This window comes from Betta splendens, chromosome 1, assembly GCF_900634795.4.
Source record: "Betta splendens chromosome 1, fBetSpl5.4, whole genome shotgun sequence".
In the NCBI taxonomy this organism is placed as follows: domain Eukaryota; kingdom Metazoa; phylum Chordata; class Actinopteri; order Anabantiformes; family Osphronemidae; genus Betta; species Betta splendens.
In genome coordinates, this window is record NC_040881.3 from 2,485,626 (window position 1) to 2,509,821 (window position 24,196).

The 24,196-nt window shown below is 39.4% G+C and overlaps 2 protein-coding genes and 2 long non-coding RNA genes across 4 annotated transcripts; 2 read left to right on the forward strand and 2 right to left on the reverse strand.

The window, feature by feature from the left end:
• Positions 1 to 1,936: 1,936 nt before the first annotated feature.
• On the forward strand, positions 1,937 to 3,141 carry LOC114866577 (uncharacterized). Its single transcript, XR_008695216.1, has 3 exons — positions 1,937 to 2,082; positions 2,210 to 2,343; positions 2,995 to 3,141. It is a non-coding gene; the product is annotated as an uncharacterized LOC114866577 (long non-coding RNA).
• Positions 3,142 to 3,265: 124 nt separating this feature from the next.
• On the reverse strand, positions 3,266 to 23,543 carry LOC114866622 (uncharacterized). Its single transcript, XM_055507974.1, has 12 exons — positions 22,374 to 23,543; positions 12,325 to 12,511; positions 11,945 to 12,148; positions 11,407 to 11,468; positions 10,692 to 10,837; positions 10,416 to 10,611; positions 5,811 to 5,991; positions 5,534 to 5,698; positions 4,764 to 4,828; positions 4,484 to 4,641; positions 4,229 to 4,397; positions 3,266 to 4,129 (listed from the first exon to the last, which is right to left on the reverse strand). Exons 1-11 carry the CDS (start codon positions 22,456 to 22,458, stop codon positions 4,245 to 4,247), a joined length of 1,602 nt encoding a protein of 533 aa, XP_055363949.1. The 5' UTR covers positions 22,459 to 23,543; the 3' UTR covers positions 3,266 to 4,129; positions 4,229 to 4,244.
• On the forward strand, positions 6,917 to 10,080 carry LOC114861673 (uncharacterized). The gene is made up of 3 exons (XR_003786845.3): positions 6,917 to 7,470; positions 9,510 to 9,577; positions 9,696 to 10,080. It is a non-coding gene; the product is annotated as an uncharacterized LOC114861673 (long non-coding RNA).
• LOC114861612 (trypsin-like) lies at positions 19,367 to 21,788 on the reverse strand. Its single transcript, XM_029161052.3, has 5 exons — positions 21,627 to 21,788; positions 21,245 to 21,448; positions 20,683 to 20,744; positions 19,964 to 20,109; positions 19,367 to 19,885 (listed from the first exon to the last, which is right to left on the reverse strand). The coding sequence occupies exons 1-5, from the start codon at positions 21,698 to 21,700 to the stop codon at positions 19,682 to 19,684; spliced, it is 690 nt and encodes a 229-aa protein (XP_029016885.3). The 5' UTR covers positions 21,701 to 21,788; the 3' UTR covers positions 19,367 to 19,681.
• Positions 23,544 to 24,196: the final 653 nt, after the last annotated feature.

Below are 24,196 nucleotides of genomic sequence, written 5' to 3' on the forward strand. Positions count from 1 at the left end.
CTCAAGTTATTTGAAAATTCTGAGGACAAAGAACACAAACACACAACGCCTCAGTGACTCATAGTCTCACATCTCGTGCAGCTCTTTACAGTGATTCGACTGATACCTGGCCTTCAGCTTTCACCAGCGCATCAATAACAGGCGTCACATCCTGAGTGGAGCCAACTTCAGGATGTGAATCAAGTGGTTGTGAGAGACTTCAGTGCAGCTTTGTTTTACACTCACTACAGAGGAAACTTGCTCATAAAGATGTGGTTCTGAACCTGCACAGCAGTTTTGCAGTGAGGGCTGTAAAGTTGGTGTCACCTGCAGGATGTTCTGATTAAATGTGTTCACGCCAGTTGCCACAGCTTTTCCCGACTCACCCTCAGTCTGTTGTTTCAAGCTGATGGTGACGGTGCAGATCAGGGATTCACGGTGAATGGAGTCTTTCTCCAGTTCACCAAAGCCCTGAAAGCATTGCTCAAACCTCCACAACAGTCCTGTTATTTACCTTTGTGTCTTCGTCTCTGCCACATGTTCGGTCGCACACGTCTTTCACACGGGAAGTTGCGTCTCCCACAATGACGGTCCAAAAATCACATCCTCCATTTGCAGATTGCACCTTTTCTCTTTGTTCCAACGCCTGCTACTTCCCTGTCATTGAGGGCGACCATCTGTATCCAGGCCGACGACGGGACCAGTCCGTCAGAGTGGACCGAACCAGGAGCGGACGAGAGCGCTGGAGACATCAGCTGAAGTTTGCTCAACTGTCACATGGTTTATTTACCATGAAACGTATTTACCATATTTACTGAAACGTAGCGTCTAACACCCAGACAGGCCGATAAAGCTGCTTGTTTTTTCTTTTAGTAGTTTGTAGTTACTTGGGTTCTGAACTTGTGTTTGGTGACCTGTTGTCATGATGCTGGATGAACTATGCAAACAAACACGAGCAGCTAATGGAACCAATCAGCAGCACTGCTGATGTGATTAGCAGACAGGAGCAGCCAGGTATGAGTGAAAGCAGTGACAGGTGATGTGTGCGTCAATCAAGACTTGTTGTGAAACCACAACTCCTGGTAGCAGTTCAAGGTGACTAGCGTTTTCACTGCAGCACCGTTGCGTCGCCACGACTTTCAATTCTGCAGCGAGAGGAAAAACATCAGGACGCTGGTCCCGTTTTAACCACCAGGTGGCGCAGAGTTGATTAGAAGCCTCCAATGAACTACAGCGTAACTGAGGTCCTACTGTTCATTTCTACCTGTAACACACATATATTACACCAAACCTAGTTTACTATTGAGTATCTGTTGTATCTGCATTCAAACTGAGACATTATCAATGACTAGTCGTTCTATGGTGCCATTCCTTTATCCTCTGCTACTCCAGTGGTTGAGCTCAATGACTGTTGGTGTGAGTTCGATCCCTTTTTATTTTTTACTATGCAATTTTTTTCTGTGCATTGTTTTCATTCTCCTCCGCTTGTTTATGTCTTTTAATAGCACTCTTAAATTCGTGAAACGATGATAAATTGTGTCCCACTGAATAAATACAGTCAGTGGCACAGACATGTTATTATGTGACCTATCAAACTGTAAAGGAGGTCCGAGTTAAACCTTTAAATTTAAGCCGTTGTGCTTCACTGTGACCACACGAGGGCAGTGTTGCTGCCAGAACAACCATTCAACAACAGATCAGTTCCACTGTTCTCATTAAACAGGTGACAAATACCGAACGACGGCAACTACACACAACATTAAAAAAATGAACCACATTATTCATCACAGCAAACCTGCAGGACACAGTGGAGACACGTTTCTCTTCCATGAGGTTTCTCCAGGAGAAACCTTCCCTTTCAGGGCTCTGGTGTCTCATTTGTGGCGTCTCATCCTGACACCATCCATTTTTATGGCAGCTGTAAATCACATGCTTCACTGTGTCTTACTGACTGATCGCTGAGCTTCCGTGCTTCCCACAGCTTTGACAACTAGGGAACCAAGCTGGATCTGAGGGACGAGAAGGAAACCATTGAGAAGCTGAAGGAGAAGAAGCTGTCACCGATCACCTACCCCCAGGGCCTCGCTCTGGCTAAGGAGATAGGTCAGCCACACTATGCTTGTGTTATCATTGAGCAGGTGGTACAGTATGATGGGATGCTGGGGTAAATGCTGTGAAGCCTGTGTATCCGTGTGTCATTGCCATTGTCTGCCCTCATTTCCACATACAGACGCAGTGAAGTACCTGGAGTGCTCAGCTCTGACCCAGCGTGGTCTGAAGACCGTGTTTGATGAGGCCATTCGTGCCGTGCTCTGCCCACAGCCCACCAAAGTCAAGAAGAAGGGCTGCATCCTGCTGTGAACGGTAAGAACGGAGGAGCACGGAGCCTGAGGCAGGAAACCAGAGGAGAGAGAGGGAGAGAGAAAGCACACACTGCCTTCATTGGCTTCGCTTGCTGTAATTCTGCCTACACAACGTGGGAAAAGGCTCGGTCACATGTGCAGCAAGAATGGACTTTTACTAAAACTGTAGATGATTCATACGCTTCTATTAAACTGTGAGCCAAGACAAAGACAAGGGCGGTCAAAAAAGTCACAGAGAAGAAGAGACAGATGGAAGGAGCTCTGATTTACACTCAGAGGAGAGTTTCTGTGATGAGTTTATTCGGGTCACACTTAATAAAATAAATAAAAGCATCTGTCACCACTTTTATTTCCAAGCATTCAGAGCAGAGCAGCAGTAAAACACAGCAATCATGTGACAGACAACAATTCAGACCTTTTCCGTCTGTGGGAAAAAGGTTTTAATTTTAAGCTTCTGTCTTTTTAATATTACCAGAATAATTGTATGTAATAATTGAATCCTACAGTCATTTCAATGTGAACAGATACAGAGAGTTTAGAGAAATATTGATTCTATTCCTAGAGGACGAAATGTTGACGTCATTGTAGAAATTAGTTTCCATATTAATGACGTGCGTTAATGACGATGCTCATGTGGTTCTCATTGTTTCAGACCCAGGACCAGAACCTCTAAACCTCCGACCCCGTGGTGAAAGACCACTCAAATGTTTCCTGATAGTTTGAAATAAAACAGTGTTTAGTTCTAAATCTACAGCTGAAAGTCTGTGAACAAAAAACAACCCTGTGTCGCTTAAAGATATTTTTAGGTTAGTGTACGCATTTGCTATAATAACTTAATTCTAAAATAATTCTGGTAACAGTACATGAGTTCTACCCCTGTTCATACTGAAATAAAGCGATAATCATATGTACACCAGAAAGAGTAAAATTCAATAAATGTTCTTTAATGTTCTGTCAAAAGCAACCTCAAGCAGTAATACAGTAGATTTGCTCCTCAACTACTCACTCAAACAACTGAAGCATATAATAAATACTGTACTTAATAGTTCACCACACGCTACGTGTCATACAGTAGAAACAGGTTTAAAGCGCTTTATTTATCTGAGGAGAGTGAGTCTATAGTGAATCTAGTTTCTACTCTAATCCATATGTCAAACAGCCGCCAGTAAAGGTGACGTCTGCTCTGCAGCCTTTTCAACCACATTATCCTCCACTTGATGGTTCAGGACCTCAGGCCGACAGCTCTGATTAGGATCAGTAGTGACTCTGCACTTGATAAGCCTTAATGTGTTCTAAACTCACCAGTCAGGTTCAAGCTTTGTCTGCTCTGAAGCACATGAGAGTGAGATTTATAGAGATGTAGTAACAGAAGCAGGAAACTCAGAAATAACCTGTGCTTCTGTAGCTTTGCATGGAGCCTTTTTCCATTGATTATGATTCATATATTTTTGTACAATAAACATTTTAACAAGTTCAGTAAAAGCAAAAACAAAACAAGTCAGAAGTTTTAACAGTTGAACCAGTACAACATGCAGTATTTGGTGTCGACATCCAGGTTTGTAATGTAGGAGTTCAAGTCACCTCTGAATTCCTCAGTCCAACCTTTACACCTACAGCACTGAGCCTGAACCACCACACAAACACCCACATGCACCCAGTGGATTTGTGCTGTTCCTGCTGCAGTCACACACTACAGTCCAGCCCAGTAGTGCTCAGTGTTTGTTCAGTGTTCAGAGGTTTTAGCGCTGCTAGTATCTGCTGTTACTGGTGCTCAAACCGTACAATATCTGATATGAAACAGAGAACAACAGAAAACATCCTTTGATGTTTAGATGATAATTTATTCCTGATGAGTCTCTAACAGTTTACAGTTAAGTACATCTCACCTTAGACTGTTTCATGTCAAGTGATTATTTTCTTGATCCAAGTTGTGTACTGTGGATTACAGAGGTCCATGAATGCAGCTGCTCTGACACAAACAAACTCAGGATCACCAAGAAAAGAGATGACTCCATAAAGTCTGTCATTGAACACCACTCCTCCACCGGAGTCTCCCTGTGAGACAGAAATACATCATTTATGCTGCAGGACAGATATGTCCCAACGTTACTAAACCTGAATGTGGACAATGTGCAGCTCACGTAACATATGTCGACTCCAGGAGAGCGTCCACAGAACCAGTGCTGGTTCTCCTTGACTTTGTGGACCTGTGGGAAATTTAACTGCAGCCTTGTTTTGAGGTTTTCACAGTCGACAACTTGTATGTCTGCACAATGGAGGTTGGATGAGGAGCCTGGTCCTGGAGAAGAAATAAAAACACACTAAACTAAAAATTGTATTAAACGCAATTAACATTTTATATTGAATAAATACTGACATTAGAAAGTATATTTATTAAGATAAATCATGTGAATGTCCCACTTCGTTCATTGTTGGGGCCTCCAGTGGTGGCAGCGTGTCCGGCTATGTGGACTGTGGAATGACTTCTAGAAACATCAATGAGGTAGAGTTATAACTTACAGACTGGAAACATGATTTCTGCTTCAGCCAAGTTACTGTTTATTTGGAGATTCTCCTTGAATGTAGTCGCAGTCAGCTGCATTTACTACAACATTAATTTAATTGTGATTCTCAAGTGTTGGTTTGGTTTTTTGGTCCGTATTCTGTCAATTAATAGCTGAGTCAATTTTCTATCAATTTCTGGACTGGAGCAAAGTCAGAGCTGATTCACAAGCAGCCTGAGAAAACCAAAACCTAAACGTGATTTGGTTCAGTCAGACGCATATGGATTAATTATAAATGAAGGTGAACAGAACAAACATGTTTTCTCATTGTTCATGTGATATTTGTTTAGTAAGATAAGTTAAAAAAAAGCCTTTAATAGTCTCACAGTGGAGAATTTACTTCACACAACAGCAAGTTCAGGGCAGAGGAATAGAAAAACAGTAAAAAAGACACTTTGTGACACTTCGCGTTGGCACAGTACAACACAACACAGTACAGGTAGAATAAGTATGACGTCTTAAAGGGTTATTGCACAGTAAAAAAATATAAATTGTTGCACGTTGTGTAAATAATGCATAATCTATAACAATAGATAAATAATAATGCACAGAGTTTGCACACATATTGTACAGAGGAGATTCGTTTTTGTAGAAATCATAGTTATTTACAAATCATGCTTACTGTACATTTCAGGGCTGCATTCACAGTCAGGTAGTGCTACAGGCTGAACGTCAGTGGGGGTCGGAAGCTGCAGTAACATGATGTCGTGTGACCTGATGTTGTTGTTGATGTCTTTATCGGTGAAGATCTCAGCTTCTGCAGTAATTTTAATTTCCTGGGCTGGACCTCCTTAATGCATGACTACATCTGCAAACATGGTCCTACATGAACGTAGAAACACAGTGTATGTGTGAGTAACAGATGTTTCCTTTCAAAAAGACCAGAACCGTGCATTCATCGTACCGCCCCGGCTTCAGACAGTGAGCTGCTGTCAGAACCCAGCGTTTACTGATCAGAGAGCCTCCACACGAGCTGGAAGCTCCACCAGCGCTGACGGCTCTCAGTCTGACGTGATACGGACGCTCACACTGTTGACCTCCAATGACTCTGTTCTGTAGAACCATCGCTGAACTCTCTGTGAAACCTGTGAGAGAAAGTCTTGTACATGACAGAGCAGGGTGCCATATGGTACAATGCATTCAAACCTTTATAAACAGATAGAAGTTATTAATTGTGTGGTTATTATGACATTACATGACATATTGAACATAAGAGGAAGTTGACCACTCACCAATCCACAGCAAACAGAAAGAAGGTATCAGACAAGTCATTGCTCTACTTCAGGCTTTTTTTACAGCGGCACTGTTATTATGTCATAAAATTATGTCATAAAAGTTATGACATCTACAGTATGAAAGTTTCAGCTCAACCTCATTGGTTCCAGAGCTCCTGTCAGGGTGTTGTAGATGACGGACCCACATGCACAGCACAACACAGCGTTTGTGATGTTAAGAGGACAGTTTATTCCAGAATACAGAATCCAATCCAGGCAGAGTCATACACGGGAGATCAAACGGGGTTTAAACAGGATCAGGCAGAGACGGCGTCAGGGACAGGCAGAGTCATACACAAGAGATGGATTACAATACCAAATCATCGGGCGTCAGATCGTGGTCGGGCAGGCAATGTCGGTAACATGCAGCGGTAGATAATCAAGGCAGACAAGGACTAGGCAGACTCGGAATCAAAGGTCTAAACGGGAGGCACGATACACGGGAACACGAGACAACGAACGCTGGAAAGTGGTGATCACACGCAACAATCTGGCAGGTAACAGGTGTGAGAAGTGGAACTTAAATACGGAGCCGACTAATGGCAGATGAGATGCAGGTGTGGATAATGAAGACCGGTACAGACAGGAAACAGCTGAATATGTGGTGTTTAACCGGAAGTCCTTTCAGAATAAAGGCGGCCATAAAGCCCGGACGTGACAGCTCCACACATGTATTATGCAAACTTTATTACTCACCTTCCACTCCAGGTTAACTACTCTGACAGCGTATGGTTCATTTACATATTGTCACATATAAGTGACACCTTCTGTGAAGCAAGAGCTGGAGTACATGATGAACAGTTCAGTGACTAACAAGCAAATACACAACCATATATATTTACACTGATTAGATTCTTAACTAGATACTTAACTATGTGAAGGGGATTGAGTCTTTGTTGACTTAACAAAGAAGTGGAGAATAGTGGATTTTGTCTACAACTGTTCAGTGCTGTCATGATCTGGGTTTTGGTTTCTAGTTATTTCCTGTTTTATTTTGGTAGTCTCCTGGTTTCTGTGTCCAAGGTTCACTTCCGGTTCATGTCCTGTCACAGCTGTCCCTGCTTCACCTGGTCATTATCCACACCTGCACTCTATCAGCAATCAAGTCACTGTGTATTTAACCACCACCTGTGTCCTTAGTTCTCCGCCAGATTGTTTAGTTCCATACCTTGTTCCAGTGTTTCATGTCTAATCCCTTGTTTTTCGTTCCTGATTTCCTTGACCGTTGTATCCTGCCTGATCCTTGTTTGTACCGTTGCCGGAGAAAGACCTTGGACTGAACAACTGATCGTGAGTTTTGCTTAACCCTTGTCTGTACCTTTACCGAGACCTCATGTGCACCGAACCTTGTCTGATCACTGGACTCGAGATTGCCTGCTCCCTGCCGTATGTCTTTGCCAAGCCTCTGTGTATGCCCTGGACCGTCTGACCCCGCGTTACCCAAATAAACCTGTGTTTGATCATTATCCTGCCTCTGTGCTGTGCATGTGGGTCCGACGCCTGCCTCCGAGTCTGACAAGTGCACTTTCAAAAAGCAGAGAGAAAAGATCAACAATGTTTATATTTCTGAGTTGACATATTTCTATATAAATTAATGTGAAAAAGAACAAAACAAAAATGCAATGTTTCTTGTATATGTAACCCTGCTGTGGGAGACACAGACGGCCAGAATACTCTAGGTTCAACTTTTAGTGAATGATTGGAGACAGCATTGAGTACACGTGAAGCAGAGGTATATGAATACACAACTGTATTACAGTACATTAACAACGGGTAAAAACAGGAAGAATGCTAAAGCCGGCATAAAATTCTCTATACAGTCCTTGTTATGGGTGCACCCAATAACCAAAATAACAAAAGAAAAAATACTCAGCCACGTCCCTCCAGTCCAACCGCACGTACAGTGAGGCAGGAAAATCACCGATCCAGACGTCCAATGGGTGGCTCGCCACTCTCCACCAAGGAGAGATTCCAGTTCACAGGTCGTCCAGTTCACAACCAGTAGTCCAATGGTGTGATTAAAGGCATCCAAGATAGTAAAAAAAACCCAGCCGAGAAATGTTACAACATTGAAACACACAGTCTCAGCCCGCTTACAGCTGACTTGTCCAGTCCGTCTGCTGCTTCTCACTAATATTCCGTGTTTTTTAACACAATTCACCTGCTCCGTCTCGCTAATCTCCGTTCAATGAAATCAGCGAAGAAGGGAACTGCTCCACATACGGAGGTTGAGTTCCGCTTCCAAAATAAAAGATTTCAAAATAAAATACCCGACAGAAGATGACAGGCCAATTACTATTAATATTGTTATTAGTAATTCATGGTTTTATCCATGGGTTACATATAGCTGTCTCACTTTTTATTGTAAATTTTAATGTGACTTCATTGTGCACTCGAAAAAATCCGGATTGGGTGTATGTTACTTAAATTATTAACATAATTTTAACATGCAACTTCAACAATAAAAATTCTTTTATGTTTGAACATCATAAAACCACGTAAAGGGAACAACTTCAACAAGTTACATCAATATTTTATGTTAACTCAACGTAATGAAAATAGGTTTAGACAACAACATGTCCAGAGCTGAAGGTGGCAGTAATGAGCAAATTCACAACTTGGACGACGGCACTGCGGCTTCTTCAGGATCCTGACGTAAAGAAAACACCTGTTCATGATGCGTTCATGATGAGAATATGCTGGTTTTAAATAAGCTTATCTGCACTACTACTAGTGCAGGAATAAGGAGTAAGACTTTTTCACAGGTCATCGCGCGAGCGCGGGATTTTCCAATTTCAAATAACCGACATTAGCGTTGTTCCTCTGTCGGTTTGGATGTGACTGGGATTTTAGGATTCAGAGGCATTCGTTCAGGTTGGTCCTCCTGATGTTCTCCTCCAATGGCCATTCTGTGAAAATGCCCCATTCTAGAGCTGAGAAGAGACTGCAGGACAGGGAATCACCTGCTAGTGTCGCGTCAGATTCATACATGTCCACAGGTTGTTTAAGGAAAAGCAAGAGGGAATGAAAAGACATAAGATAAATAGACTTAAGGTATTTGGAGATGCAACGAGTGCAGGGTGACTGTTTCTAGTAGATACGACTGTTGCAAACAGAAGGCAAGAAGTTATTAGAGATGAACCCTTCATAAGTTGAAAACCAGATTACCTGCTCTCGTCTGTGTTTCTGAGGTTGGTCAATTAATATGTGTATGTGTACAATGTGATTGTGATCAGGGAAACAAAATGTATTGATGTATCAAAAAGTATTGTTTACACATTTGCCATTCAGTGCATTGATAACTTGTACTTTTTTCTTTTTAATTTAAGAATAAATTTAAGAACTACAACAGTTAGTTCTTCATGCTGGATGGTTTTTCTTCAGACCTGAATGGATGGTAAGAATGGTTTTTATTCCATGTAAATTTAAAATTTGATAGTGATTTATACTGTATATGCCTTAAAAGTTGGAGTATTTTTTATAACATCATCCACTATTTTAATTTTACATTTCAGATCGTGGACGCCATGAAGAAGCCATGATGGAGACAATGCTTGAAGATTTTGTCATTCACAAAGATGCAGAGGCAGATGATGACCCTGAATATGTAGTCATCGTTTCAAGGCCTGGATGAGTTGGGTCGTGTCCCACCTGCTGCGATGTTGTTTGCTCTTGTATATGCTCTCAACCTCAGCTAACCTAAAATTTGTTTGAAATATTGTCCCAATGCTGTATGTACAATACTGGATCTTAGTGACATTTTGTAGCTGCCTTTGACATTTGAAAGCTGTTTTATCGTTTTTATGAAGCTTATAAAGTATTCTAACCAGTCTAAATCCAATGTGCTTTGTGTCTTCTCCAACCTACACACCAGCTGGGGATATATGTTAGTTTGCATAATAGAAATGCTGTTTCAAAGATGACTTTATTTGTATGTAATTTTGAAAAGTCAATCTTGGCACAAAACATTTTATAACTTTACATTGGTTGTGTTAAAATAGCATAATTTATTATTTTAATTAATTTAAACGTATTAGCTTGTTGTTACTACCCTATAACATTAGGTAACAAACATTAATATCATACACGTTCAAATAACCCAAGAAAATCATGTTCGATCAACCATAAAACTGAACCATGGTCATTAGGTAGCATTACACCAATATACTGTATCATGTTGCTTCATCCTGTTTACATTTGGTTCACTAAGCGAAATGGTTTCTTGCTATATTAACCCATTTTATTTACAATTCCTTCCCAGAATTTTCTTTTCTTGTCCCGTTTTCTTTCTTTGAGGGTGTTTTTGATCCATTTCATGTAGGGACAGACCTTCAAGTACCCAAATGTCCCACGATTATTATGACATTCAGGGCCAACTGAGACAACAGCGTGTATCCTGTTATTGAACACCACTCCACCACCAGAGTCGCCCTGAAGAATAAATAGGTAAATATTAGTTTGCCTGGACGCATAAAAGTAGATGGGAAATGATGGACACTATGTCAACTCACTCGACACGTTTCCCCTGCATAGGGTTTTGCACAAAGCCAGTTTTCAAATGGCTCATTTGGTTTACATTCCTGTATTGATGCTTGACCTTTCATACAGTCCTCAACTTTCATCTGTGCACATTGGAGTTTTGCTGGTTGAATTTTCACTAGTGAAAAACATCAAGATAAATAATGACTTTTTTTTCAGTGTACATAAAGCACATAAATTAAATCCAAACTACTATTTGTTCATTAGACAGTGATCACTTTCTGAAGCTGGTGGTTTCCTCTTGAAGTTACAGGAACCAAATTTGTTTTAAATGTGCCACATTATGTGAATGTGTGATCTTATAAAACAGGCCACTGAGGACCACAGAATGTGTCTGTAAACGTCCTGCTGAGGAGGGGCACAGTGTGTGTCTATGGTCTGTCAACACTGATGTGGAGGCAGTGGTTGGTCAGAGTCTGGTCAGGGGCATCGCAAGGAGGAGGAATCCTCCATTACTGTTTGAAGACGGGATTTTATTAAACAGGAACATGCAAAACAGCAGCAGGTGCAAATCTAAACTTGTGTTTGTGTCCATACAGAGCTACAGAAAAGATGACTAAGGACTTTATTTCAGTCAGTACTTTTAACAACTGAACTACAACAACTGAGAAGTAGTCCTTATACAGTAGTATTACCACCATTGTAACCTATATATAAGTTAATAATGACTTTTATTAATAGCCTTACCTTCATGATACGTTGCGTTTAATTGACAATTGCCATACCCTGCTACTTCAACCAAGTCATTTCTAGAAAATGAAAATAGTGAATAAAGATAAAAACATATTACTACTGCACATTATTATTGAAGTTACACTGATTAGATTCACTATTTAACTATGTGAAGGGGATTGAGTCATTGTGAACTTAACAAAGAAGTGGAGAATAGTTTCGAATAGAATCGAACACTTTCAAAAAGCAGATCGAAAAGATCAACAATGTTTATATTTCTGAGTGAAGCTGACATATTTCTTTATAAACTTTAAAGTCTGTCAGCTCTCCAGGTAACATTTTACATTTCTTTTGATGTATAATCATTTTTAATATTAAATTGGTTAATAGATTTATGTATTGTTTTTGTTTTGTATAAGCATATTTAATATAACTCATCAAACATCACAACATAATCAAACACAGTAATCCTGGAAAATTAATGAATGCAACCGAAAAATTTCAATGCTGCATAAATTTAAAATGAAGTCGACACAAAAAACAGAAAACTTACATTTTAGGCTCATATTTGGCAGAGCACTTAGGAAGCTTTATGGGTTTGATGCCTGTGATTTTCTTAGGCAGCCGCAGTAACATGATGTCATGAACATTATTGTTTGTGTCTTTAAAAGGGATTATGTCTGCTTGATTTATTTCCATTTCCTTCTTATTGTTACCTGGATGAACTCCTACAATCACATTCATAGCACCAGAAGTCCTACAAGCAAAAAGAGGTTAGAGGAAAAAATCATACCTAAAGTGGTACAATTCATCTGTGTGTATTGGAAACAACAGTTTAGAAACTACAACACCTTTAATGTGAGCAAGTTAAACTAGGAGTGAGTTTTTTTGTATAATGTTTCTGATTTTAAAATCAAATTGTGCTTTTCTTACCATGACGTATTCCAGCAGTGAGCTGCAGTCAGAATCCACTGATCACTGATCAGAGAGCCACCACAGGTATAATAACCTTTACCATCATATGGTCTTAGTCTGACATGGTACAGACGCTCAGATGGGGAGCAGTTTCTACCTCCGTAGATTCTTTTCTGCAGATGTCCAGCTGCGCTCACTGAAACAGCTTAAAAAACAAGTACAGAGTGAATGTGTGATGAAATAGTGTCTTCAGAATCGAAAAAGTTATTTGTCAGTGGCAGATGTTTTAGATGTAGATATGTTCTAGTAACTAGTAAGTTTAACCTTTGTTAAAAAGGTCCAAGAACTAAGGCCAACACTTTAATAAATGGGACATCAGTCATGAAGAAACTGCTGCTTTCAAGTTTTTCTGATAAATCTGTTTTAAATACTAACAATGCAACTCAGAATATGTTTAACTGAGAAAAATAAACAAACAAACAAGTCTAAAGCATTAATACATTTCAAAAAGATTTGTGCCATATTTGTTTTTCAATTCTGCACAAAGAATAACATTCTTTTTCCGACTGTTTGTGCGTCTCACTGTTTCCTTTTGTGGCTGCGCTGCCAAACAAGTTTCCCACTGTGGATCAAACCAAGTTCACCTTATCTTATTTTAAATTTTAGTTGGAGTTATGGTTTATTTACCTGTTGTGTGACCTAATATCCATAAGTATCATTTCATTAACACAACATGTATTCAAAGACACACAAACGTAATACTAGTACTCACTGATACACAGGAGAAGTATCTGAAGGGAAGCCATGGTCCTCAGAGTCCTTCCAGTCTCTGCTCTGCTGAGGGTTGTCCTCATTTTTATATTATTCTGTCCTGCGGAGCCACCAATTACATTATGACAAGTTATCACCACAACCCCATTGGCTGCTGGTTTATCTACACTTAAACAGAAAGAAGAAGTATCTGAAGGGAAGCTATGGTTCTCCTTCCAGTCTGGTTTATCTACCATTAAAACACAGTATGTAACAATATTTTACTGGACAAAGACCAAATGTCAATATAAATAAAAAGGTATGACAGCAAATATGAGTGGATGCAGTACAGTGTGTTTGCTCAGGAGACATGGTTGCAGTAGTAATAAATACTAAGCTGATGTTTTGATGACTCTATTTTATAAAGAGTAGACATATGTATGTACTGTCATTCAGATGAGAGGTGAGTTTACCCTGGACAGGTCAGTTCATCACAACCACTCTTACCTATGACCACTTTAGAGTCTCCTGTTAACTGGACTGTGTCTTTGGAATGTGGGAGGAAACAGGAAAGAAAAGACATGGGGACAACATTCCTCCAGTCAAACCTTCCATGGAGGAACATCTACTCCCAAGTGGGTCAGAAAGGTAAAATCATGGAATATATTTTTTCAAAACAACAACTTCAGATTGTTTTCTTTGTTTTAATATGATCCACATAAAACATAAAGCTGGAGCCTGAGGACAGTGTGTCCAAAATAATACAAGCACAACTTCACTATTAATCATAAAACACCTCAAGTTATTTGAAAATTCTGAGGACAAAGAACACAAACACACAACGCCTCAGTGACTCATAGTCTCACATCTCGTGCAGCTCTTTACAGTGATTCGACTGATACCTGGCCTTCAGCTTTCACCATCGCATCAATAACAGGCGTCACATCCTGAGTGGAGCCAACTTCAGGATGTGAATCAAGTGGCTGTGTGAGACTTCAGTGCAGCTTTGTTTTACACTCACTACAGAGGAAACTTGCTCATAAAGATGTGGTTCTGAACCTGCACAGCAGTTTTGCAGTGAGGGCTGTAAAGTTGGTGTCACCTGCAGGATGTTCTGATTAAATGTGTTCACGCCAGTTGCCACAGCTTTTCCCGACTCACCCTCAGTCTGTTGTTTCAAGCTGATGGTGACGGTGCAGATCAGGGATTCACGGTGAATGGAGTCTTTCTCCAGTTCACCAAAGCCCTGAAAGCATTGCTCAAACCTCCATAACAGTCCTGTTAATTATCTTTGTGTCTTCGTCTCTGCCACATGTTCGGTCGCACACGTCTTTCACACAGGGGAAGTTGCGTCTCCCACAATGACGGTCCAAAAATCACATCCTCCATTTGCAGATTGCACCTTTTCTCTTTGTTCCAACGCCTGCTACTTCCCTGTCATTGAGGGCGACCATCTGTATCCAGGCCGACAGCGCGGGACCAGTCGTCAGAGTGGACCGAACCAGGAGCGGACGAGAGCGCTGGAGACATCAGCTGAAGTTTGCTCATTGGTGTTTCGTTTATTTACCATGTGACGGTTGAGTAGTACTTCACTCATAAAATGTATAGTAAAATATAAAAGGCAGATGAGAGAGTTGTCCTTTTGTGCGATTTATTGAAATAATAAAGAAAATGAAAATAATGGGGAAAGCAAATAAAAAGCATAGATGTTGATCGTGCACATCAACAAACCAAAAACCAGCTGGGAGCTGATGTCTGGATTGTTCCAGAGAGGTGTGTTTTGGCAAAGAGTAAGCGAAGACCCATTAATTTTAAGAAACTTCCACCAGGCTTGCAGAGATGCTTTTATGCTAATGTTCTGGTAACAACTATGATGTTTGATTTTGGTGCTGATAAAGGGCAGATCTGCAACTTTAATATTTCCACAAAATGTTTGTTCAATGTCTATCCAGGAGGAGTCTGCTGGCATGGGTTTTATCCATTTGTGGATATGGTTCAGTCTATTGGCAAGAAAATAGTGGTGGAAGTTAGGTAGTTCTAGGCCGCCGCAGCGTCTGGATTTTTGAAGAGTTTTTAAACTAATTCGTGGTGGCTTGGTTTTCCACAAAAACTGTGAAATGTAGGAGTCTAATGTCTTAAACCACGCATGGGCTGGCTGAGTTGGAATCATTGAGAATATGTAATTAATTTTTGGCAGGATCATCATTTTTATGGTGGCAATTCTTCCCATAAGTGAAATGGGTAAGGACTGCCATCTTTTGAGGTTGGCTTCTATTTGTTTTAATAATGGATTGTAGTTTAGATCAATAAGCTCTGATAGCCTAGACGACAATTCAATGCCCAAGTATTTAATGTTCCCTGAATGGAGTGTGGTAGAAGAGATGTTAGTCACCTTAAGGTTAAGTGGTAGCACTATAGATTTGGTCCAGTTAATAGAGTACTCTGAAAGTCCCGAGAATTCATCTATGAGGCTGATAGTTGTAGGAAGAGACGTCTGTGGCTCCAGGAGAAACAGTAACACATCGTCAGCATATAAACTTATTTTATGATTTACTGATTTGGTCGGTATTCCACCAGCTTATGGATGGTGACATAATCAATTAAATTGATTAGTCTGTTCATATTGTTTGTTGACTGTCTACCTTTAATGAAGCCTGTTTGATCAGGGTGAATTATATATGGAGTGATTTTTTCTAATCTTCTAGCAAGTGCTTTACACACTATTTTTAGATCTACGTTTATTAGTGAAATTGGTCTATAACTCGATGGGAGTGTAGGGTCTTTTCCTGGTTTTTGGAGCAGGCTTATGAAGGCAGAATTCATATTTGTGGGTAATGAATGTTGTTGTTTAATTTCAGCTACCATTTTGTAAAAGCTGGGTGCCAGCATGGACCAGAACTCTTTATAAAATTCAGTTGGGAATCCATCTGGTCCTGGAGCATTTTTATTGGGCATCTCCTGCAGAGCTTCATGTAGTTCTGCCAAAGATAACAATGAGTCTAGAGTTGTGGATTGTTCTTTTAGCTTTGGCAGTTCTAGTTTATTCAGAAACGCCTCTATGGCTGAGGTGGATGGATCTATTTGGGACGTATATAACACTTGGTAAAAGTTTTTAAAGGTATCATTTATTTCATGGGGATCACGAGTAATGTTGCCTTCCTTATTAGTTATTGAATGGATGATTTGTTTTTCTTTATTATTTTTTAATTGGTTAGCTAGAAATTTACCACATTTTTTAGCATGGTCAAAGTTCTCCCAGCGTAATTGGTCTATCTGAAACTGAGTTTTGCAATCAATTATATTATTTATTTCAGCTTTAGATTCTTTAGGTCTTCTAGGATTCTATCATTGGTTGGAGAGGCAGCATATTTAATCTCTAGAGATTTTATTTTTTGCTCTAATTCTAATTCAAGTAACATGTCCTTTTTTTTCTTGTGTGATGAATATGAAATAATTCTACCGCGCATAACTGCCTTCCCAGTCTCCCAAAGAACACAGGGTGAGATTTCCGGTGTATCGTTGATTTCTATAAAGGTTTTCCATTCTCTCCTGACATAACTGATGAAGTCTTGATCATTGAGTAATGATGTATTAAACCTCCAATTCCTGGTTGATGGTGTGGCTGTCTTAATCAACGAAATGGACATTGGTGCATGATCACTGATTGTGATAGAGTGAATATTGGTGTCAGAGACATCTTGTAAGACTGAGTTATTTACTAAAATATAATTTATACGGGAGTGAGAGTGGTGAGCTGGTGAGAAGAAGGTATATTCCCTGGATGTAGGATGAAGAGAACGCCATGTGTCACAGAGACCAAAGTCTTCCATGTACTGTTTTAAGGTCTGTACTGATTGCCAGTTCCTGTTGCTCACAGCTTTGCTTAGCCTGTCCAACTCTGGGTTAAATACTAAATTAAAGTCCCCTCCTACTATAAGTTTGGAACCAGAGTGAGCAGACAGTGATGTGAAGAAGCTGTGAAAGAAAGAGGGGTCGTCAACATTTGGGCCATACACATTAGCTAGCACAAACAACTCTATTGGTGCAGAGAGACATTCCACCAGAGCCAGAGAAAGAGGTTAAAAGGCAGAAGCAACTTGAGGATCGTGGGCTCTTTGCATCACACCTTCGTGGTGTGTGCACTGATCTCCCCAGCTGGTTTTTGGTTTGTTGATGTGCACGATCAACATCCATGCTTTTTATTTGCTTTCCCCATTATTGTTATTTTCTTTATTATTTCAATAAATCGCACAAAAGGAAAACTCTCTCATCTACTTCTTTATGGAAAATTTCCACCACACAAGCAAATACACAACCATATATATTTACACTGATTAGATTCTTAACTAGATACTTAACTATGTGAAGGGGATTGAGTCATTGTGGACTTAAGAAGTGAAGAATAGTGGATTTTGACTTTCAAAAAGATCAACAATGTTTATATTTCTGAGTGAAACTGACATATTTCTTTATAAATGAATGGGGAAAAGAACAAAAAAAGAACAAAAGACAAAAATGCAATGTTTCTGTCAGGATGCGGCGGAGAGCGGAGCCACATGCACAGTGCCAGAACACGAGGTAGGTGTTGAGAAAATCAGGGTTTATTCCTGTAATCACTGTCACAAACAGTCCAGGTCATACACGATAGAGCCAAATTGATCCAGGCGAAGGTACAGTCAAGGGACAGGCAGGACTCGGCGGTCAGAAAACAAACATGATCTTGCACAAGGTGACTAGACTGGAAAGGCTGGAAAGTGGTACTGAAACTCAACAATCTGGTAACTGGCTATGGTGAGTACTGGTGGTTAAATACAGAAGACTGATTGCTAAATTATTGACAGGTGTGCATGGTGAACCGGGAGTGACAGGTTACAGCTGTGATCTGGGAGAAACAGGAAGTCCATAAAAATAAAACAGGAACTAGAACATGACAACATGGATGAAAACTCAGACCTTTCAAAAAAAAAACTGGAAACAAAACCAAAACCTGACAATTTCTTGTATAGATGTCTCACTTTTATTGTAAAATTTAATGTGACTTCATTGTGCACTCAAAAAACCCAGATTTGGTGTATGTTACATTAACATAATTTTAAAGAAATCAGAATATGCTAGTTTTAAATAAGCTTATCTGCACTACTACTAATATAGTGAGAGTTCATCGCGCGAGTGCGGGATTTTCAAATACAGTATCAAATAACCGACATCAGCGTTGTTCCTCTGTCGGTTTGGATGTGACTGGGATTTTAGGATTCAGAGGCATTCGTTCAGGTTGGTCCTCCTGATGTTCACCTCCAATGGCCATTCTGTGAAAATGCCCCATTCTAGAGCTGAGAAGAGACTGCAGGACAGGGAATCACCTGCTAGTGTCGCGTCAGATTCATACATGTCCACAGGTTGTTTAAGGAAAAGCAAGAGGGAATGAAAAGACATAAGATAAATAGACTTAAGGTATTTGGAGATGCAACGAGTGCAGGGTGACTGTTTCTAGTAGATACGACTGTTGCAAACAGAAGGCAAGAAGTTATTAGAGATGAACCCTTCATCAGGAGTTGAAAACCAGATTACCAGCTCTCGTCTGTTTCTGAGGTTGGTCAATTAATATGTGTATGTGTACAATGTGATTGTGATCAGGCAAACAAAATCTATTGATGTATCAAAAAGTATTGTTTACACATTTGCCATTCAGTGCATTGATAACTTGTACTTTTTTCTTCTTAATTTAAGAATAAATTTAAGAGAACTACAACAGTTAGTTCTTCATGCTGGATGGTTATTCTTCAGACCTGAATGGATGGTAAGAATGTTTTTTTATTCAATGTAAATTTAAAATTTGATAGTGATTTATATATGCTTTAAAAGTTGTAGTGTTTTATATAACATCATCCACTTTTTTAATTTTACATTTCAGATCGTGGATGCCATGAAGAAGCCATGATGGAGACAATGCTTGTCATTCACAAAGATGCAGAGGCAGATGATGACCCTGAAGATGTAGTCATCGTTTCAAGGCCTGGATGAGTTGGGTCGTGTCCCACCTGCTGTGGTGAGGTTGTTTGCTCTTGTATATGCTCTCAACCTCAGCTACCCTCCACTAAAAGTTGTTTGAAATATTGGCCCAATGCTGTATGTACAATACTGGATCTTAGTGACATTTTGTAGCTGCCTTTGACATTTGAAAGCTGTTTTATCGTTTTTATGAAGCTTATAAAGTATTCTTACCAGTCTAAATCCAATGTGCTTTGTGTCTTCTCCAACCTACACACCAGCTGGGGATATATGTTAGTTTGCATAATAGAAATGCTGTTTCAAAGATGACTTTATTTGTATGTAATTTTGAAAAGTCAATCTTGGCACAAAACATTTTATAACTTTACATTGGTTGTGTTAATATAGCATAATTTATTATTTTAATTATTTAAATTTATTAACTTGTTGTTACTACCCTATAACATTAGGTAACAAACATTAATATCATACACGTTCAAATAACCCAAGAAAATCATGTTCGATCAATCATAAAACTGAACCATGGACATTAGGTAACATTAACACCAATATACTGTATCATGTTGCTTCATCCTGTTTACATTTGGTTCACTAAGCGAAATTGTTTTTTGCTATATTAACCCATTCTATTTCGAATTCCTTTCCAGAATTTTCTTATCTTCATCCACCATTTTTTTTCATTGAGGGTGTCTTTGATCCATTTCATGTAAGGACAGATCTTCAAGAACGCATGTGTCTCAGAATTATCATGACAGTCAGGGCCATTTGAGACAACAGCGTGTATCCTGTTATTGAACACCAGTCCACCACCAGAGTCGCCCTGAAAAATAATTAGGTAAATATTAGTTTGCCTGGATGCATAAAAGTAGATGGGAAATGATGGACACTGTCTACTTACTCCACACGTTTCCCCTGCATGGGGTTCTGCACAAAGCCAGTTTCCAAATGGCTCATTTGGTGTACATTGCTGTATTGATGCTTGATCTTTCTTACAGTCCTTAACTTTCATCTGTGCACATTGGAGTTGTGTTGGATCACTGTCCACTAGTGAAAAACATCAAGATAAAAAATGACTTTTTCTTCAGTGTACATAAAGCACATAAATTAAATAATTCCAAACCACTATTTGTTTATTAGACAGTGATCACTTTCTGAAGCTGGTGGTTTCCTCTTGAAGTTACAGGAACCAAATTCGTTTTAAATGTGCCACATTATGTGAATGTGTGATCTTATAAAACAGGCCACTGAGGACCACAGAATGTGTCTGTAAACGTCCTGCTGAGGAGGGGCACAGTGTGTGTCTATGGTCTGTCAACACTGATGTGGAGGCAGTGGTTGGTCAGAGTCTGGTCAGGGGCATCGCAAGAAGGAGAAATCCTCCATTGCTGTTTGAAGACGGGATTCTATTAAACAGGAACATGCAAAACAGCAGCAGGTGCAAATCTAAACTTGTGTTTGTGTCCATACAAAGCTACAGACAAGATGACTATGGACTTTTTATCAGTCAGTACTTTTAACAACTGAACTACAACAACTGAGAAGTATTCCTTATACAGTAGTATTACCACCATTGTAACCTATATATAAGTTAATAATGACTTTTATTAATAGCCTTACCTTCATGATACGTTGCATCTAATTGACAATTGCCATACCCTGCTACTTCAACCAAGTCATTTCTAGAAAATGAAAATAGTGAATAAAGATAAAAACATATTACTACTGTAGCACAATATTATTGTAAGACACAGCTTTAAACATACATTTACACTGATTAGATTCACTATTTAACTATGTGAAGGGGATTGAGTCATTGTGAACTTAACAAAGAAGTGGAGAATAGTTTCGAATAGAATAGAACACTTTCAAAAAGCAGATCGAAAAGATCAACAATGTTTATATTTCTGAGTGAAGCTGACATATTTCTTTATAAACTTTAAAGTCTGTCAGCTCTCCAGGTAACATTTTACATTTCTTTTGATGTATAATCATTTTTAATATTAAATTGGTTAATAGATTTATGTATTGTTTTTGTTTTGTATAAGCATATTTAATATAACTCATCAAACATCACAACATAATCAAACATAGTAATCCTGGAAAATTAATGAATGCAACCGAAAAATTTCAATGCTGCATATATTTAAAATGAAGTTGACACAAAAAACAGAAAACTTACACGTTAGGCTCATATTTGGCAGAGCACTTAGGAAGCTGTATGGGTTTGATGCCTGTGATTTTCTCAGGCAGCCGCAGTAACATGATGTCATTAACATTATTGTTTGTGTCTTTAAAAGGGAATATGTCTGCTGGATTTATTTCCATTTCCTTCTTATTGTTACCTGGATGAACTCCTACAATCACATTCATAGCACCAGAAGTCCTACAAGCAAAAAGAGGTTAGAGGGAAAAATCATACCTAAAGTGGTACAATTCCTCTCTGTGTGTATTGGAAACAACAGTTTAGAAACTACAACACTTTTAATGTGAGCAAGTAAAACTAAGAGTGAGTTTTATTGTATAATGTTTCTGGTTTTAAAATCAAACTGTGCTTTTCTTACCATGCTGTATTCCAGCAGTGAGCTGCAGTCAGAATCCACCGATCACTGATCAGAGAGCCACCACATAGAGACATGTGTGTACCATTATTTTGTTCTACTCTGACATGGTACCGACGCTCAGATGGGGAGCAGTCTCTACCTCCGTAGATTCTTTTCTGCAGATGTCCAGCTGCTCTTACTGAAACAGCTTAAAAACCAAGTACAGAGTGAATGTGTGATGAAGTAGTGTTTTCAGAATAGAAAAAGTTATTTGTCAGTGGCAGATGTTTTAAATGTAGATATGTTCTAGTAACTAGTAAGTTTAACTTTTGTTAAAAAGGTCCAAGAACTGAGGCCAACACTTTAATAAATCAGACATCAGTCATGAAGAAACTGCTGCTTTCAGGTTTTTCTAAAAAAACAGTTTTAAACATGACAGTGTAACTCAGAATAAGTGTTTCACTGAGAAAAACAAACAAGTCTAAAGCATTAATACATTTCAAAAAGATTTGTGCCATATTTGTTTTTCAATTCTGCACAAAGAATAACATTCTTTTCCCGACTGTTTGTGCGTCTCACTGTTTTCTTTTGTGGCTGCGCTGCCAAACAAGTTTCCCACTGTGGATCAAACCAAGTTCACCTTATCTTATTTTAAATTTTAGTTGGAGTTATGGTTTATTTACCTGTTGTGTGACCTAATATCCACGAGGTTCATTTCATTAACACAACATTTATTCAAAGACACACAAACGTAATACTAGTAATCACTGATACACAGGAGAAGAAGTATCTGAAGAGAAGCCATGGTCCTCAGAGTCCTTCCAGTCTCTGCTCTGCTGAGGGTTTGGCTCATTTTTATATTATTCTGTCCTGCGGAGCCACCAATTACATTATGACAAGTTATCACCACAACCCCATTGGCTGCTGGTTTATCGACACTTAAACAGAAAGAAGAAGTATCTGAAGGGAAGCTATGGTTCTCCTTCCAGTCTGGTTTATCTACCTTTAAAACACAGTATGTAACAATATTTTACTGGACAAAGACCAAAAGGTAGGTAGGAAAGAAAAGACATGGGGACAACATTCCTCCAGGTCAAACCTTCCATGGAAGGAACATCTATTCCCAAGTGGGTCAGACTGGTAAAATAATGGAAAATATCATTTCAAAACAAAAACTTTAGATTGTTTTCTTTGTTTTAATATGATCCACATAAAAAATAAAGCTGGAGCCTGAGGACAGTGTGTCCAAAATAATGCAAACTTCACTATTAATCATAAAGTACCTTAAGTTATTTGAAAATTCTGAGGAACACAAACACACAACGCCTCAGTGATTCATAGTCTCACATCTCGTGCAGCTCTTTACAGAGATTCGACTGATACCTGGCCTTCAGCTTTCACCATCGCATCAATAACAGGCGTCACATCCTGAATGGAGCCAACTTCAGAATGTGAATCAAGTGGCTGTGTGAGACTTCAGTGCAGCTTTGTTTTACACTCACTACAGAGGAAACTTGCTCATAAAGATGTGGTTCTGAACCTGCACAGCAGTTTTGCAGTGAGGGCTGTAAAGTTGGTGTCACCTGCAGGAGATTCTGATTAAATGTGTTCACGCCAGTTGCCACAGCTTTTCCCGACTCACCCTCAGTCTGTTGTTTCAAGCCGATGGTGACGGTGCAGATCAGGGATTCACGGTGAATGGAGTCTTTCTCCAGTTCACCAAAGCCCTGAAAGCATTGCTCAAACCTCCATAACAGTCCTGTTATTTATCTTTGTGTCTTCGTCTCTGCCACATGTTCGGTCGCACACGTCTTTCACACAGGGGAAGTTGCGTCTCCCACAATGACGGTCCAAAAATCACATCCTCCATTTGCACATTGCACCTTTTCTCTTTGTTCCAACGCCTGCTACTTCCCTGTCATTGAGGGCGACCATCTGTATCCAGGCCGACAGCGCGGGACCAGTCCGTCAGATTGGACCGAACCAGTAGCGGACGAGAGCGCTGGAGACATCAGCTGAAGTTTGCTCAACTGTCACATGGGTTATTTACCATGTGACAGTTGATTAGTACTTTACTCATAAAATGTATAGTAAAATGAGCTAATACTTTGTGTGGTAGTAGTATATGACAGTATATGAAGTACAAAGTAGAACTATGAAGGAACTGTGATGTATCAATTGGAAGAACATTTTTTATTAAAAGGTCCAAATATAAGTAGTAAAATAAGTATTTATTTGTTCTTGGTTGGTTGGTTTTTAATGCGTAAGCGGCAAAAGGCCTTAACTTCACTCCCAGCAACAGGTTGAATCCATCCCTGAAACGTAGCGTCTAACACCCAGACAGGCCGATAAAGCTGCTTGTTTTTTCTTTTAGTAGTTTGGTTGAGCTCAATGACTGTTGGTGTGAGGTCGATCCTTTTTATTGCTTTTACTATGCAAAGTTTTTCCTGTGCATTGTTTTCATTCTTCTCCGCTTTTACATGTCTTTAAATAGCAGGTGTCTCATACATTCGTCAAACGATGATAAATTGTGTCCCACTGATTAAATACAGTCAGTGGCACAGACATGTTATTATGTGACCTATCAAACT

Excerpts from the sequence above, each read along its gene's own strand:
- LOC114861612 (XM_029161052.3), bottom strand. The coding sequence starts at position 21,700 with ATGTCTCTATGTGGTGGCTCTCTGATCAGTGATCGGTGGATTCTGACT. Across the intron at positions 21,449-21,626 it reads CACTGCTGGAATACAGCATG|GACTTCTGGTGCTATGAATG; the intron begins GTAAGAAAAGCA and ends TTTTGCTTGTAG. Across the intron at positions 20,110-20,682 it reads AGATGCAACGTATCATGAAG|TGGACAGTGATCCAACACAA; the intron begins GTAAGGCTATTA and ends GTTTTTCACTAG.
- LOC114866622 (XM_055507974.1), bottom strand. The coding sequence starts at position 22,458 with ATGAGCCAAACCCTCAGCAGAGCAGAGACTGGAAGGACTCTGAGGACC. Across the intron at positions 12,512-22,373 it reads ACTTCTTCTCCTGTGTATCA|CTGTTTCAGTGAGCGCAGCT; the intron begins GTGATTACTAGT and ends TTGTTTTTTAAG. Across the intron at positions 10,612-10,691 it reads ATGCAGGGGAAACGTGTCGA|GGCGACTCTGGTGGTGGAGT; the intron begins GTGAGTTGACAT and ends TTTATTCTTCAG.